The 17,797-nt window shown below is 42.7% G+C and overlaps 1 protein-coding gene across 3 annotated transcripts in view; it reads left to right on the top strand.

Moving 5' to 3' along the window:
* LTBP4 (latent transforming growth factor beta binding protein 4) overlaps positions 1–17,001 on the top strand; it is a 143,000-nt gene extending 125,999 nt beyond the window's left edge. For all 3 annotated transcript variants that reach the window (XM_073641474.1, XM_073641472.1, XM_073641473.1), the window contains 9 exons: positions 1,372–1,515; positions 1,687–1,896; positions 3,869–3,931; positions 4,084–4,212; positions 10,062–10,205; positions 10,332–10,484; positions 10,867–11,346; positions 11,428–11,577; positions 15,504–17,001. In XM_073641474.1, coding sequence (XP_073497575.1) covers positions 1,372–1,515; positions 1,687–1,896; positions 3,869–3,931; positions 4,084–4,212; positions 10,062–10,205; positions 10,332–10,484; positions 10,867–11,346; positions 11,428–11,577; positions 15,504–15,652 — 1,622 coding nt within the window. In that variant the 3' untranslated portion in view covers positions 15,653–17,001. The remainder of the gene's footprint in view (positions 1–1,371; positions 1,516–1,686; positions 1,897–3,868; positions 3,932–4,083; positions 4,213–10,061; positions 10,206–10,331; positions 10,485–10,866; positions 11,347–11,427; positions 11,578–15,503) is intronic.
* The last annotated feature ends 796 nt before the right edge of the window (positions 17,002–17,797 follow it).

Genomic DNA, 17,797 nt, shown 5'->3' with positions numbered 1-17,797 from the left:
ACAATTTCAAGATGACTGAAGGTGCCTCATTCAACTGTACAAACAATTATACGCAAGTACAAACAAGATGGTAATATCCAGCCATCATACCACTCAGGAAGGAGACCAGTTCTGTGTCCCAGAGATGAACATGCTTTGGCCCGACATGTGCATATCAACCCAAGGACAAAAGCAAAAGACCTTGTGAAGATGATGGCGGAAGCTGGTAAGATTGTGTCAATATCCACAGTTAAACAAGTACTGTATCAACATGGTCTGAAAGGCCACTGTGCCAGGAAGAAGCCATTACTCCAAAAGAAACATGAACAAGTCACATTAATGGTTGCAAATGCACACAGGAACAAAGACCTTAATTTTTGGAGACATGTCCTGTGGTCTGATGAAACTAAAATTGAACTTTCTGGGCATAATGACCATCGTTACGTTTGGAGGAAAAAGGGAGAAGCTTGGAAGCCAAAGAACACCATCCCAACTGTGAAACACGGGGGTGGCAGTATCATGTTGTGGGGTTGTTTTGCTGCAGGAGGGACTGGTGCACTTCACAAAATAGATGGCATCATGAGAAAAGAAGATCATGTGACAATAGTGAAGCAACATCTCAAGACATCAGCCAGGAAGTTAAAGCTTGGGCGGTCTTCCAAATGGACAATGACCAGAAGCATACTGCCAAAATGGTAACAAAGTGGCTTAAGGATAACAAAGTCAATGTTTTGTAGTGGCCATCACAAAGCCCTGATCTCAATCCTATTGTAAATTTATGGGCAAAGCTGAAAAGCCAGGTGCGAGCAAGGCGACCTACAAACCTGGATCAGTTACACCAGTTTTGTCAGGAGGAATGGGCCCAAATTCCGACCAACTATTGTGAGAAGCTTGTGGAAGGATATCCCAAACGTTTGACCCAAGTCATTCAGTTTAAGGGCAATGGTATCAAATACTAATGAAATGTATGTAAACTTTTGACTTTTCAGTAAGCAATAAAAATGCCTTAAAACATTCTCTGTCTCTCTCATTATTCTGGCATTTGGAAAATATTAAAAATTATGGTAATCCTAATGGACCTGAAACGGGAAAGGTTTATTCTGATTTCATGTCAGATATTGAGAAAAACATGCATGTGTGTATTTTTATATAATGTATGTAAACTTCTGGTTTCAACTGTATACTTACAAACATAAGTAACCAAAAACTATGTAAAAACAAGCTGTTCTGGAGTTCCAAAACTAAAAAAATACACCTTCAAACTTCCTTGAAGACTACTCAAATTCTAAAAAAAAAGTCGGTTGATTGCTGTACATTCATGTTCTGCTCTTCTCTTGGAGCATTACATGCTGAATTTTGAGTTACTCGACCTTGGTATCTCCTCTTTTCCAGATGTTGATGAGTGTGAGACATTATTAGGCGTTTGTGGGACGGCCCTATGTGAGAACGTGGAAGGATCCTTCCTCTGCATCTGTCCTAACAGCAATGAAGAGTTTGACCCAATGTTCGGAAAGTGCATAAGGACAAGCTCTGCCGGTGAGAGGTTCCTTGGAGATCTCGCATGTAGGGCTATGACCTATTGCTGAGCAGACATGGTGGAGTTGACTAGTGCACTGTTTGGATCTTGGATGGGATGTTTTATAATTTATTTTTCACATTTAAAAGTTAATTTAATATTATTGGTTTTTTTCTCCTTCTTTACTACAGCGCGTCCTGCATATCCAAACAATACCGCTTTAACTAGGGTAGAGTTTGTGGCTACCCCAGGCCTAAAGGAGTGTTATTACAACCTGGAAGACCCCAACGTGTGTGACAATGTGCTTATCAGGAATGTCAGCCAGACCGAATGTTGTTGTACAGTTGGAAAAGGATGGGGACAAGCATGCCAAATCCAGAGATGTCCTAGCATGGAATCGGGTAACATCCTGTAGACCACTTTTCTTGAAGGGCTTGTTTAGATTTAGGGATCGTATCATAGTTCATACACTGTCTCCGGGCTTGAACAACATCTGGATATTTGATCCCAATACCTCAGCGCCCCCGATATCACTCAGTACTAATGTTCCCCAAGGCCAGTATAGCATGCCCAGTCAAAGACACATGTGTCTACATGGCTTTCACCCACTGCCAGGGAAGTAGTTAAGAGTTGTTCAGGACTAAAATACTTATGAACTATCAGCAGGATAGATCATCAGTATGAGATTGGTGGGGGTCTGACACCCAGTACCCCCACTGATCATGAGTCCTGTCCATCACTTAGTGGCCACCAACTCATACGGCAGTCTTATGCCAGAGGGAATTTTAGTTGCTTGATTTGGGTGCCGAGTGTGGGTCCTAATATTGATGACTTATCCTATGGATAGGTCACCCTTAATGAGTCCCAGAATACCCTTTGAAGAGAGCCATTACACATTACATGAAACTCACATAAAATGGACAATTTCAGAAAAAAATACAACATTGGCCAATGTAGTCTGTGATGTATTTGCACCATCAATGACTGGCTCATTATCATCTAAAGTGTATGGCAGCCTTAAGTGCTGCTGGCAGGGCATGTCACCCAAGTGCTAGGTGCCAGCGGAGAAGGCGCAAGGTGAAGAAAATCAAAACAAAATCCAAAAGAAGCCAAACCTGCCTTTGCATATTCCAAATCAGCATCATATTTCCGGGACCATTAGGTACTAAATTAGTACAATTTCACAACATAAATTATAAAAATTTAAAAAGTACAAGGCTAAGAAACGTCCCATCATTCCGGAAAATCTTTAGGAGCTTTACCAGTGGGTCTTATTGGTAGCAAGGTTTCAACAGATCAGGATCATAGCTTAAACATTTGGAGCAAATACCTCCAACATTAAAGGGCTATTCCCAACTGGCCAAATTATCATCTATCCATGGGATAAGTGCTGATCTTTGGGAGTACAACAACTGGGACTCCCGATCCAGAAAACATGGCTCAGAAATGCCCCATTAGCATGGAACAGATGTAGCGCACCATTCATTGTCTACGGGACTGCAAGTACATTGGCTAGTTCAGGGCTTATTCTTTGGATTGATGCCAGTCCTAGTGATCAGGTGATAACTCGCTGTGACACTAGTCACTACTCATGGACAGACTGTGAGACAGAGAAGTCATACGTTCAGGGATCAGTACCAAGAGAGCATATAGAAAACCAAGGGGAAAGACAAAGGTGTAAGTCAGGTCACGGTCCGGCGTCAAAATACCAGGAGATAGTGGATCAAAGCAAAAGGACAAGATGAAGGAATAGTCAGAACACGGTCCAAAGGGTCAGGCAGTGGAAGATCAGAACTCAGCACAACAGAATCAGGCAAACACTCACCGGGAAGCACAAACTACATCTGGCAGAGTTCAGAAGTAGACAGCTCAGTTAAGTGGTTGGGCAATCTCCAGAAGAGAGAACACCTGGAGAAAGCCCAGCATCTCCCATTCACAGATTGAATGGCCGAGCTGTCAATCACAACACCGACAACTCAGCATGACCCAGATTCCATAGGGCAGTAAAACAGTCACTCACTGAGCGAAGGAGTGGTGACACTCGCATGGTTGGTTACAGTCTTTTAAGTATCTTCACTACTCCTTAGACAGTGTACCCCAATCTTGTGCACTATAACAGAACGTATTGCACTGATTGTAGTATTGTTGGCACAGTTATTTATTATGTAGGCATTATGGGTCATTTTATGTAGGCATCGTGTATATTGTGATTCTATTTGGCACTGAATGGTAGTGGTGTTGGCACCATTATGTGAGAAGTACACTATCTGGCAGCTCTACTTGGTCTTTTTGGCCTTCATGCATTATTTGCCCAGGGGTCTCAATCATATTTGATACAGCTCTGGTTCTCAAGTCTATTTTTTTTTTTTTTAGCTGAATACCGAAGGTTGTGTCCTTATGGAGTGGGTTATGTCACGTCAGGTCAAGGAAGCAAAGGTACGTGCTAGGGATACATTTCTGTATTGAACTACGACATGATTGGATAGATTGTATCTGTAAGATGTAACCCGCATCTATCATACATTGGGCATCACACTTCAAACAAACTTTCCCTCTAATCATATACTTACCATGTTTTTCTATTTAAGATGTTGATGAATGCAAGCTCTTTGGACCAGAACTCTGCAAAGGAGGTGTATGTCTTAACAAGGATCCGCTATTTGCCTGCTATTGCTCTAACGGCTACTACTACGATGTCCATCAAATGGAGTGTGTAGGTAAGGTTCACATAATGCTACACGCTGTCTGCAGAGATCCACTATGTACAGGTGCTTCTCACAGAATTAGAATATCATCAAAAAGTTTATTTATTTCAGTTCTTCAATTCAAAAAGTGAAACGCATATATTATATAGTCATTACAAACAGAGTGATCTATGTCAAGTGTTTATTTCTGTTAATGTTGATGATTATGGCTTACAGCCAATGAAAACACAAAAGTCATTATCTCAGTAAATTAGAATAATTAACAAAAAACACCTGCAAAGGCTTCCTAAACATTTAAAAAGGTCCCTTAGTCTGTTTCAGTAGGCTACACAATCATGGAGAAGACTGTTGACTTGACAGATGTCCAGAAGGCAGTCATTCACGGACTTCACAAGGAGGATAAGCCACAAAAGATCATTGCTAAAGAAGCGGGCTGTTCACAGAGTGCTATATCCAAGCATATTAATGGAAAGTTAAGTGGAAGGAAAAAGTGTGGTAGGAAAAGGTGCACAAGCACCCGGGATAACCACAGCCTTGAAAGGATTGTTAAGAAAAGGCCATTCAAACATTTGGGGGAGATTCACAAGGAGTGGACTGCTGCTGGAGTCATTGCTTCAAGAGCCACCACACACAGACGTATCCAGGACATGGGCTACAAGTGTCGCATTCCTTGTGTCAGGCCACTCATGACCAATAGACAACGCCAGAAGTGTCTTACCTGGGCCAAGGAGAAAAAGACCTGGACTGTTCTCAGTGCTCCAAGGTGTTGTTTTCAGATGAAAGTAAATTTTGCATTTCATTTGGAAATCAAGGTCCCAGAGTCTGGTGGAAGAGTGGAGAGGCCACAATCCAAGCTGCTTGAGGTCTAGTGTGAAGTTTCCACAATCAGTGATGGTTTGGGGAGCCATGTCATCTGCTGGTGTAGGTCCACTGTGTTTTATCAAGACCAAAGTCAGCGCAGCCGTCTACCAGGAAATTTTAGATCACTTCATGCTTCCCTCTGCCGACAAGCTTTTTGGAGATGGAAATGTCATTCTCCAGCAGGACTTGGCCCCTGTCCACACGGCCAAAAGTACCAATACCTGGTTTATACACAACAGTATCACTGTGCTTGATTGGCAGCAAACTCGCCTGACCTTAACCCCATAGAATCTATTATAGAGAATCTATGGGGTATTGTCAAGAGGAAGATGAGAGACCCCAGACCCAACAATGCAGACGAGCTGAAGGCTGCTATCAAAGCCACCTGGGCTTCCATAACACCTCAGCAGTGCCACAGGCTGATCGCCTCCATGCCACATTGCCACATTGATGCAGTAATTGATGCAAAAGGAGCCCGACCAAGTATTGAGGGCATTTACTGAACATACATTCAGTAGGACATTTCAGATTTTAAAAAATTTTTCAAGCTGTTATTATAAAGTATTCTAATTTACTGAGATAATGGCTTTTGTGTTTTCATTGGCTGTAAGCCATAATCATCAACATTACCAGAAATAAACACTTGAAATAGATAACTATGTTTGTAATGACTCTATATAATATAGGAGTTTCACTTTTTGTATTGAAGAACTGAAATAAATTAACTTTTTCATGATATTCTAATTTTGTGAGAAGCACCTGTATATATTCTATTAATCGTCACTTAATGGAAATTCCATGTCCGCCATCATTGTCCTACAAGCCCTAACATTTAAGGGGAGTTTTACATAGGACTCATGAAATATGTATGTGATCCTATATAGCAATTCATACAGTATAGAAATCTTGTGTTAATGTTGGCATAATAAAGAACCTTGTGTAGCAAGACAAGGGGGCGCTATCCTACTTTGACTGCTCATATCTGGAGAGGTACTCCTAAATTTGTAGGGAAAAACGACTTACTGTTCATATGTTCAGGCTTTTGAGCGTCCTTTAAACACTTCAGGTTCACTTTTTGAAGCTACAAAATAGGCATTTTTTCATTCAAAAGGCTGAAAAAAACACTTCAAGAAAAAAAAAAACTCCGCAGTGCTCTGTACACGCAAAGTTTTTGGAGCAGAAACTCTACAAATCTTCTTCCAAGTCTTGGAGCTTCTGCTTAGTTTCTGCTCTGAAAACTCTGCAAAAAGACTCTGTGTTCACATGGCACAAAATCGCTTCAAAAATTGTTGAAAAATGCTCCAAAGAAATGCAAAACTCCCCAAAGAAGGAAAGTTTCCTGAAGCAGTTTCCACTATAAGGCTGTGTGCCCACGATGCGTTTTTTAAGCGTTTCCGCAGCGGCAATAGCGCTGCAGAAACGCTTAAAAAATGCATGGTAGAAGGTCTGCTATGTCCCCCAATGATAATCCGCATGTGCTGTGCACATGCTGCGCAAATTTCCGCTGCGGATTATCATTGCGAATTAGACAGCAAGATTGTGAAATCTAAATCGTAACTTTTAATACGATGTATAAAATATAAAACGTGCCACTCAACGTAACTTGGAGCGAGTCGCTGGGCCAAACGGATAATTAACAGAAATATAGCCCAGAGACCGCCCCTGTGTATATAAAAATTTAGTTTATTGATCAACCCTGCAGTATGGAGATAAAAAAACTTGATAGGATAGATTCTATAACAGAAGGACAATAGATGAACAGGGATCAATAAAATAACCCTGCATCAGACAGACACCCTCTGAAATATAGATTTTTTATCGGTCTGTGTAACCAAAATAGTCAATGAACATGTACTCAAGGACCACACATTTACCTAGTGTCCAAGAGTTCATGAAGATAAAAGTGACATCAGAAAGTGATTGTACATAGTATAGTCTGAGTGCAGACAAAACCCATTTATCACAATTCAATTATATAAAAAAATGGAATTTTCTCACCCATTCTTTCTTGATTTCCAAGGGAGGAGATTAATGTCCAGAAATACCTTTTGAACATAAGGTGGGGACATGGGCTGACCCTATTTTTCCCTTTCAGCTCACAATATTACTGACCCCACAACTCCTGCCCTCACAAGGGTAGTCCACAGCTAGCTCTGTATAGAGACCCTGCACTTTCCCTTTTTCATGTCCCTATGCGTTTCATCCAAGTAGAATCCTCAGGGGACTGTCTTGTATCCAGGGTATTAAAGTGCTAGGTGCATAAAATCAACATGGGTCCCTCCACTCTCTGTCCTAATCTGCAGAGAGTGGGATGCAGAGCAGGGTCCGTATAAATATGTGGCGCCCCTGAGGGTTCAGTCGCCACAGAGGTACTGCACCTCACCCAGAGGTGTGGCATCTCCTTCTCTCAGGTAAGGATGGAGTACTGCCCGGGACCCCAACACCTGCACTCAACACTACACTACTCCATGCACTTCTTCTGCTGCCCCATCCCTGGCTGGAGTGGGGGGAACCAAAAGTGAGGGGGAACCAGTAGTGGGTGTGGGTGGAGGACGCAGAACAGGGGAGCACTTAAAGAATATATATAAAAAGGGAAGCCATCTTAGGGTGTCGAGTTCAGTCAGAGGAGGAGAAGTGGAAGGAGCAGGGGCTCTTCAGGAGCTCTGCTCGGGAGGCAGGCTCAGCCTGTCATGCCCAAGGGAAAGAAGAGGAGTGGGAGCAAGGGAGGAAGGCTCCAGTAACAGAAGGGATCCCAGGGGGTACGGTGAGTGCAGGACGGCACCCGTACGCCCGAATCTGCCAGGCGTCAGAGGGATCAGGCCGCAAGAAGGGAACTGGTCCCTGGACTAGCCGAGTTACTTTACGTCTCAGCTAGAAAACCGGAGGCTTCTGCACTTTCAAGGTGCAGTTGCCACATCCGCACCTAAGCCACCGAAAAGGGCACCAAGCCAGGTCCGGGAACTTCAAGTTGCTCAGAGGGATCTCAAGGTACCTGATCGGGACTTTGTGTGGCGGGGCGGAGGGCAGGAGGGAGAGACCCAGCGCGGGAAGACGGCTAAGTCTCTTGGGATACTTGAGGGAGTGCTGAACCCCTGCCTGGCAAACGCAGCGCGACGTGGGAGACTGTCAGCTATCTAGTGCTACCTGAAGAACTGTGAGTAAACTCGGATGACTGCACCCCACTGTTTCTGTCAGTTATTTCTACCACGCTATTGCTCCTGCTCTACAACGCCCAGCATCACCATCTGCACCTACACTTCCCTGGAGCTGAGCTCTGCCTGTGGAGAGACTCACCAACCCAGCTGCCCTAACATCTGCTCCAGAGGTCTGCAGCAGCGCCGGTACTCATTACCAGGAACCACAGGTGGCGTCACGAGACAAAATTAATATTCATCCCATCGAGTGACAAGCCCCTTTTAAAGAGTATCCCCAGGGTACGGGCCCGGGAGCCGACCGCTGTGACATCCCAAGAAGGTAAAGGCCGGGGTACCGAGTCTCCCCCATATCACCCTGGGCGAGTAAAATACCTCTCTAATTGGTAATGTCATATGGATTACCTATAGACACCCCCTCCTTGTGGTTGTCACCTCCCTGTTCCCTTCTTAGATACCATGCTTCCACATGTAGGTGTTTCAGCGTCGCGTCCGGTGTGTGAACCGCATGCTCCACTACTTCCTGAATCTGTGCGGATTATCATTGCGGAAAAAAAACACAGCACTACCAATTATTTTGCGGAAGCACAGCGTTTTCACCGCCATTGACTTGCATTGGACCGCATGGAATCTGCATCACTGGATCTGTACATGCAGATTCCATGAGTTTCAATGTGCGGATGGTACCCGGGTCTAGAGGACAGGAGACTCTCCTCCGGACCCGGGTACCATAGAACCTATAAAAAAAGAATAAAATAAAAAATATATTTTATACTTACCTTCTGATGGCCCCCGGTGTGCTTGTCTTCGCTTGCTCGCGGTGGACTGAAGGACCTGCGCTGGTCCTTCAGTGTACCGCGATGTGCCGGCAGCCAGGACTGAGCGAATAAAGACTCCGGGGGCCATCAGAAGGTAAGTATATATTTATTTTTTTCCATTCTTTACTGTCACACTATATAAATCCATGCCGTTTGCATGGATTTATATAGTGTGACCCAGTTGCCAAGCACTTTCCAAGTGATGCTAAAATCGCTTGGAAAGCGCTTGTCAACCCGCATGCGGAAATGCATGTGAAGAACGCTTCACATCCGCATGTCCCTGGCAGGAAAAACGCATGTACAATCCACATGTAAAATCCGCATGCGTTTTTTCTGCCAGGGAGATGCAGAAACGCTCAGGAAAAAATCCGGAGCATTTCTGCATCGTGGACACACAGCCTAAAGCTCAAAAGCCCCGATTCCTGAAGACAGGAGTCTTGATGACGGCAGTCTTGAAGTCTTGATGAAGGGGCATGGTGGAGTCAGAGGCACCTGATTCATTAAGAGTCATGAATCAGAACCATCTTAAAAGTGACTTGTGCCTCGCCACATATCTTACTGCATTCAGAGACTGGAGTAATATTTGTAGCGTAAGGTACACCTCAACTCGTTATGAATTAGACGAGCGGGCGTCACTACGCCATGTCCCGTCCCAGTTTTGGCAGGGCGGTCCAAAACTGGCGTGAAAATATCAAAACTCAAAATGTATGGGCTGTGTGTGGTATTGCAGGTAAGTCAGAAGTGACGCCACTCTCATCTATGGGCTGTATCTGGTATTGCAGCTTAGTCAGAAGTGACGTCAGGCTAGGGATATGAGTGGTGCTATTTCTGACAATAAAAAAGTGCTTCTTTGTGATCCCTGCCAGCTTGCCAAGAATGACATGGACAATGCTAAATACTCTAGAAAATCATTCTGCAGTTGTATGTTCTATCAATGACCAATGTAAAAAAAATATTGAAATGCTGATGGGATCAAGTACAAAACTTTGTGTTTATGATCAATGTAAGAAGTTTATTTTTTCACTTGCAGACAATGATGAATGCCAGGAGGAAGAGGTATGTGAGGGCGGTAACTGTATTAATACAGTTGGATCCTACTTCTGCACATGTAATCCCCCACTGGTGCTGGACACGACGCTGCGGAGATGCATCACCAACACCAGCCAGGCTACAGGTGAGTGGACTGCAAAAAAGTGCTGGAACGTTTGGTTAGGAGCAATTCGCCTTAGCAAATAAATGATGGTCTCACTTGGAAGATGCCTCTTAATTAGATAATTAATTACATCTTCTTCTCCTTTAGAAAATACTGTAGCCTTGTGCTGGAGAACGGTTGGAGCAGATCTGGTGTGTAAGCGCCTTCTGATGGAGAGACAGACCACATACACAGAATGTTGCTGCCTGTACGGAGAAGCATGGGGCATGAACTGTGCTCTTTGCCCAGCCAGAGACTCGGGTACGCTCGGCTATCTTCGTGTCTTCAGTGCCATAGATTTAGTGAGTGCTGCAGGTCGCATGTGCGACCAGACGACCCATTCCACTTCTCCTGGCCGTGGCTGTGTAGCCAGGGAAAGACAGGCATACAAGTCCCCTGTTCTGGTGATTGTGAAGAGTCCCACTGCTATTTCAGCTCATCTTCAACCACTTGAATGGAGATGAGCTGCAGTTCCATGTGCAGCCTATAGACTAAAGAGGCGCCGTTTCTGGTAAATTAAAAAAAACAGACTTTACTTATCTAATCGGACACAACCAATTGACGACACGAATATACATTACAAACTTTTTGTTAATCTACTGTAATAGTGCCTGGCTTGACACTAATTATTTATTCCTTATAGATGATTTCGAGGCTCTCTGCAACGGTCTGAGATCTCCTTATGATTATGGATCTGAATATGGTCCAGGTTATGGAGTCCCGTATGGAGCTGATTCTTTTGCTAACCCCGCTCCTGGAATAGTCAGACCTGGATATGAAGCCTACCCTGCACCTCCTGGAGTGGGGTTCGGATCCCGTGTACAGCCACCCTATGGCCCACGAGACTCGGTGTACAGTCTCCCACCATTTGAGTCCCCAGACTTTGAGTCTGATATCTCATATCCGGATACAGGTTTAGATGAGCCAGGACCACCTTTCCGAAGACCAGAACCTCCTTATGATCCTAGACTGCGACCATCTCCACCACGTACCAGACCTAGAAGCCCTGGCTCCACGGGTGTTGGATATGATGATGGACGAAGGTCACAGCCATGGAGGCCTGGAGTACTTGAGGAGGATGGCCTCCCTAGTTGGAGAGGAGGGCTGAGAGAAGCATATGATGGTAAAATACAGACATTTTAGGGTTTTCTTTAGAGGGTTCTATGTATGTGATCCCTTTACATATGCTTTTAATTTCCTGCAGATCGATATGAGCAATTTGAAGGACTCCAAGCTGAAGAGTGTGGGATCCTCAATGGTTGTGAAAATGGTCGATGTATTAGAGTCCCAGAGGGCTATACCTGTGACTGTTATGATGGTTACAGGCTGGACATGACAAGAATGGCATGCATTGGTAAGAAAGAGGCCAGTGTTTCCCAATCAGGGTTCAAACATAGAAAGGTAGAGTTGGAAGGGACCTCCAGGGTCATCTGATTCAAAAGAGCACAATGGTTGCACAATCCAAAAAAGGTGGCAGCGAGCCCCATTGGGCATGTTCTATCTTTAGTCTGCTGAACAGTGTCTTTAAGTCCTTTATCTAGCTGAGTGTTCTGCAAAACTAATACAAATCCATCAGAGCTCATTCTCTCCACCCTCTTTGTTCTTCCAGTCTTAAAAGGTAGCAGTACAAGGGGGTTATACACAGATCTTCACAGTCTGGAGAGGGGAAAAAATATGTACAGTCTCAGGTTAGAGCAGAGAAAACAGCCTACAGATAAAGCAGAAAGCACATAATGAAGAAATGGGTGCAGGATAGAAGCTGTGCTGATTCATAAGACACAGAGCTCACATTCTACCTATATTACTGGATGGGAAAATCCCACAAAAGAAAAATCTGGAACTTGGATCAGGCTGAAAATAACATTATCAAGAAGTCTGAAAATTAAGGAAGGAATAAAGATTGCAGACTGAAATTTAGTAAAAAATTTATTAACTAAAAGTAACCACTAACATGTAAAAATATTTTTTTCCGTGGCAGTGGTGTCCATAACCTTTAAAAAGGTTAGGGATGACTGCTATAGATGAACCACCTGTCAACTGGGCCACTAAATACAATAAGGCACCCAATTAATTGGATCTTTGTAGGATGCATGGCTTCTGACTTCCGGCTGAGGGAAGGAAGGACTATCTGGTTTCTGAATGTTATCTATTTGACATATCCAATAGAAACTGTACTATATAATAATAATCTTTGGAAAATGCCATGGTATAAATATTTGAGTGGGAAAATGTGTGTGCATACATACGGAACAGCAATCTGACATAACAATAAAGCCACCGAAAAGGGAAGGTAACGTGATTAACATTGATTATATGGTGACAATGCCATCTGTCAATTCATGGAATACAGCGGGTGAAATAAGTAATGAACATGACACCAATTTTCTAAGAAAATATATTTCTGAAGGTGCTATTGACATGAAATTCTCACCAGATGTCAGTAACAACCCATCCAATCCACACATCAAACCATAGATGTACATAAATAAATTTATGTGTAATAATGAGAAATGAAACAGGTAAAAAGTATTAAACACGCTTACTGAAATTTGTTTAATACTTCTTACAAAAGCCTTTGTTGGTGATGACCGCTTCAAGATGCCTCCTGTATGAAGAAACTAGTCGCAGGAATTGCTCCGGTGTGATTTTTGCCCATTCTTCCACACAAACACTCTTCACATCCTGAAGGTCCCGTGGGCTCCTTTTATGAACTCTGAGCTTTAGTTCCTTCCATACATTTTCTATTAGATTCAGGTCAGGTGATTGGCTCGGCCATTCTAGCAGATTTATTTTCTTTCTCAGAAACCAGATGAGAGTTTCCTTTGCTATGTGTTTGGGATCATTGTCTTGCTGAAATGTCCACCCTCATTTCATCTTCATCATCCTGGTAGATGGCAGCAGATTTTTATCAAGGCTGTCTCGGTACATTTGTCCACTCATCCTCCCTTTCATCATGAAGTTTGCCAGTGCCGTATGCTGAAAAACAGTTCCACACCATGATGTTCCTACCTCTAAACTTCACTGCTGGTATGGCGGTTTGGGAGTGATATGCAGTGCCTTTTGACCTCCAAACATTGTGTGTATTATGGCATCTAAAGAGATCAATTTTGGTCTCATCTGACCTGACTATATTCTCCCAGTATTTCACAGGCTTGTCTAAATGTTGTTGAGCAAACATTTTAACAGGCTTGAACATGCTTTTTGTTCAGAAATGGAGTCTTGCATGGTGAGTGTGCATACAGGCCATGGAGGTGGAGTGCATTACTTATAGTTTTCTTTGAAACAATTGTACCTGCTGATTTCAGGTCTTTCTGTAGCTCTCCACAGGTGGTCATTGGTTCTTGGACAAGTCTTCTGATAATTCTTTCCACTCCTCTGAATGAACTCTTGCGGGGAGGACATGGTTGTGGCCAGTTTATGGTGAAATGATGTTCTTTCCACTTCTGAATTATGGCCCATCAGAGCTCACTGGAACCTTGAGTAGTTTAGAAATTCTTCTGTAACCAATGCCATCAGTATGTTTTGCAACAATAAGGTTGCGATGGTCTTGAAACAGCTCACCGATTTTACCTATCATGAGATGTTTCTTATGTGGCACCTTGGTAATGAGACACCTTTTTATAGGCCATCAGTTAAACAAGCTGATATTTTTTACTAAGTGTCAGGATTGCTCTCTAATTACTGATAGATTTCAGCTGGTGACTTTCCATTACTTTTTGCCCCTCTATTTCTTCATGTGTTCAATACTTTTTTCCTGTGTCATTTCTCATTATTACACATAATTTATGGACATCTATGGTTTGATTTCTTTGCCTATGTGTATTGAATGGGTTGTTTCCGACATCTGGTGAGAATTTCAAGTCAATAGCACCTTTAGAAATATATTTACTTAGAAAATTGGTGACGTGTTCAATACTTATTTCACTCACTGCATATTAGGAAGCAGGCGAACACTATGTTCTTGAAGTTGGTGTGTTAGAAGCAGGAAAAATGGGCAAGGCTGAGGCTATGAGTGGCTTTCATATTGGCCAAACTGCGATGGCTTCTCCAAAATGACAGATCTTATGGGGTTTTCCCAGTTTGCAGTGGTTAGTATCAACTAAAAGTGATCCAGGGATGGACAACTAGTCAATCAATGTCAGAAATATGGATGTCCCAGGGTCATCGATGCGCGTGGAGAGCAAAAGCCTATCTGATCCCAAAGAGTTTTGGGCACCACATTTTAAAAAAGACATAGACAAACTGGAACAAGTTCAGAGAAGAGCGACCAGAATGGTGACTGGTCTGCAAACCATGTCCTATGAGGAACGGTTGCAGGATTTGGGAATGTTTAGCTTGCAAAAAAGAAGACTGAGAGGAGACTTAATAGCTGTCTACAAATATGTCAAGGGCTGTCACATTGTAGAAGGATCATCTTTATTCTCATTTGCACAGGGAAAGACTAGAAGCAACGGGATGAAACTAAATGGAAGGAGACACAGATTAGATATTAGAAAAAACTTTTTGACAGTTAGGGTGATTAATGAGTGGAACAGGCTGCCACGAGAGGTGGTGAGTTCCCCTTCAATGGACGTCTTCAAACAGAGGCTGGACAGACATCTGTCTGAGATGATTTAGTGAATCCTGCTTTGAGCAGGGGGTTGGACCAGATGACCCAGGAGGTCCCCTCCAACTCTACCATTCTGTGATTCTATGATTCTATGAGAGCTAGCGTAGAAAAAATTAAAGGCGTTATCCCAATAAATAAAAACAGCAGAAAAGGTTATAAAAAAATATATATATATTATCTCCCTTATTACCTACTGATCCAGCATAAAAGCACCAATTTTCTACCATTTTTTTGTCAAGAAGTGGCCAGCACATGACCTCTGTAGACAATCAGTGTCTGCAGCAGTTAGGTGCCATATTGCTGTCATCACCGCTCAGGAATGATCACCAAGACTCCATTAATACAGCACATGACTACTGCACCTAAACAAAGACCTGGGAGACAATCGGAGCTTCTCCTCCGAATTCATGGGGGATTTAAGATGCATTTTTTGTTTCATTATTTTATAATGCTTTTTTTTTATAGGTTAGGTAACTCCTTTAATGCTGGCTGACAGAAACTTGCTATAAATAGGGGCACAGTATTAAGGATGTAGTTTTAATGTCAAGGCTGATTGATGTATATTCATCGAAGGTCTTGGAATAATTGTGCAGGTAACAAGAGAAGGTCGAGAGTTTGAGTCTTCGGGGTCAATGATTCGATACCCTGTTCTTTCTTACTTCTTCCTCTAGATATAAATGAATGCGATGAAGCTGAGGATCTCACTCTGCTGTGTCTGAATGGGCAGTGCCGTAACACAGAGGGATCCTACGAGTGCGTCTGTCCCCGTGGCTTCGTCATGTCTCGACAACACAACTACTGTGTACCCTCCCAGGAATAATTTTCTCACAGTCCATTTCTTGGAAAACCAAAGACTTCCTGTGATGTCCACGTCGTTGTGTGTGGAACAAGGGGAGAAACTTGCGTGTATGGCAGGAGGGAGATATTTATTTTTCTGTATATATTGCCAAAATGTTTAATGGTCTCTTTAGTGCAGTCAGTTGTGGGCAACCCCTGAATGTTTTATATGTTAAAGAAGCACTCCTCCTCCCATCAAAGTTCGTATCCTCTTAATATATTGCAGTTATCATATTATATGGCACTGTGTACTTACAATTGCTCATGTTGCCTTTCTACCCACCTAGTTCTTGTCTTTTCTCTGCCCTATGTAGAAGCAGGAAGTCTCGTGTCCCTGCAGAAATCATTCCCCTCTTCCACTCCTGACCCACCTGCCCCTTACTCCCCCTGCCAATGACTTTTGCAGTGATTATGACTCATGCAGGCAAAATTGACCTCCTGTTGCTACATAGAGCTTAGAAGGATTCAGCTAGTCAGTTTTTAATCACGTCATAGACCTAATAGAATAGAGAATAAATAACTGGGTAGAAAGGCAAAATGAGCAATTGGAAGTATACAGTGCCATATAATATGATGATTGCAATCTATTAAGAAGATAAAAACTTTGATGGAAGTGCTTCTTTAATACCCATCATCTGTGTATTTTTTCTTTTCTTTCGGGCACATGTGGTATCTGCTTATTTCATAAAGGACATTGGGAACGGAAGTAGTTAGAAAATTTTTATATACTGATGCCGCAATTGATGAAATACATAAAGGAAACATTCGCCTGTAGGTCTTTGAGGTTATGGATTTTACCTTGCTACATCGAAGCAGATCCCCAACAGACACCACAGGTCCATTTCCATTATTGCACCATGTGGATGAGATTTGTAAAATTGTACCCACCTTCCTGCTACTGTATTCTACTGTGGATATTACCATCGCAACTCTAGTATTTTTTGACCTACCCTTATTGTGTTTTTATCCAATAAGAGAAATAACCCATGTAATAAAAATTTTGCCCAACCAGTAATGGCTTCCATCTCATCCAATATGCAGCATCAGCGGTCCGTTTTTCCTAGGGATCAATATGCGTCTCCAGTAATAGCTGCTAACACAAGACATACATTGAGATCCACCGGAGTGATCGGGCACTTCACATTGTGGGTCATCTCATATTTCTAGGTCTCAGCCTCTCACCAGAGGTTATAGAATCTACATTTTCTTACAAACGAGACACTAATTTTTATTTTCTACACAAATGCGAATTGTGACTTTTATACACTTTTATAGTCATTGTTTATAAAAAAAAAATCTAATGAAATAAACTATATATGTATATAATAAGAACTTCTGTTTGTGTCTGAGTTATTTCAAGTATGTATGAACATCCTTTCAAATATAGATTAAAAGAAATCACCCAAAGTCTCGGTCAAATATAGAAAAAGTCATGCTAGGAGGCAATTGTTAGAACCCTCCTGTTTGTTTTTTCCATCTTGTGTTTTGCGGTCACGTGACCATCTGCCTTTATATTCCAGCTCCGCCCTTGTGGCTGTGCTGGACTTCAGTGTTTGACTGTTTCTCTAGCCAGGTGCTTCGGTGCCTATCTCTGTCAGTTCTTGGTCCTGTGGGACCTCTAGTACATTTTTGTCAGTTTGTCTTTTTGTGTTCTGCAACAACTTCTCTGTTTAGGAGGTGTCCCATTTTTTGTTCCAGTCCTTAGTTCTTTTAGGGACCCCTCCCTTAATTCTATAGGTCTTCGTTCAGACTAGCCAAGGACTAAGGCGGGTATGTTCACTAGGAACAGGCAACCCGCTACATCGTAGGGATTCAGCTTTGTCTTACTGTAGGGACAGCTTTTCCTTATCTTTCCTTAGTACATGTTGCAGATCATAACAGTAAGTCCAGCCCAAAAAACTAAAAGGAAAGAAATTCGGGGATCAGTATGGTTTCTGTCCAGGATTTGGCTCAACGCCTGCAGGGATTGTCTCTGGAGGTGGCAGAGCTTCAGCAACACGTGAGTAGTTGTTCTGGAGCGCATTTTCTCGAACCCAAGGTAGGACTGCCTGATGTTTTTTATGGTAAACAGCAAGAATTTTTTCCCTTTAAAAATGCTTGTTTGTTGTATTTTCATTTGAGACCAAGA

Source organism: Phyllobates terribilis, unplaced genomic scaffold, assembly GCF_046119375.1.
Source record: "Phyllobates terribilis strain yellow unplaced genomic scaffold, ASM4611937v1 Scaffold_7__3_contigs__length_470593459, whole genome shotgun sequence".
NCBI classification, from domain to species: Eukaryota; Metazoa; Chordata; class Amphibia; order Anura; family Dendrobatidae; genus Phyllobates; species Phyllobates terribilis.
This window is presented reverse-complemented; position numbering and strand designations above follow the sequence as displayed.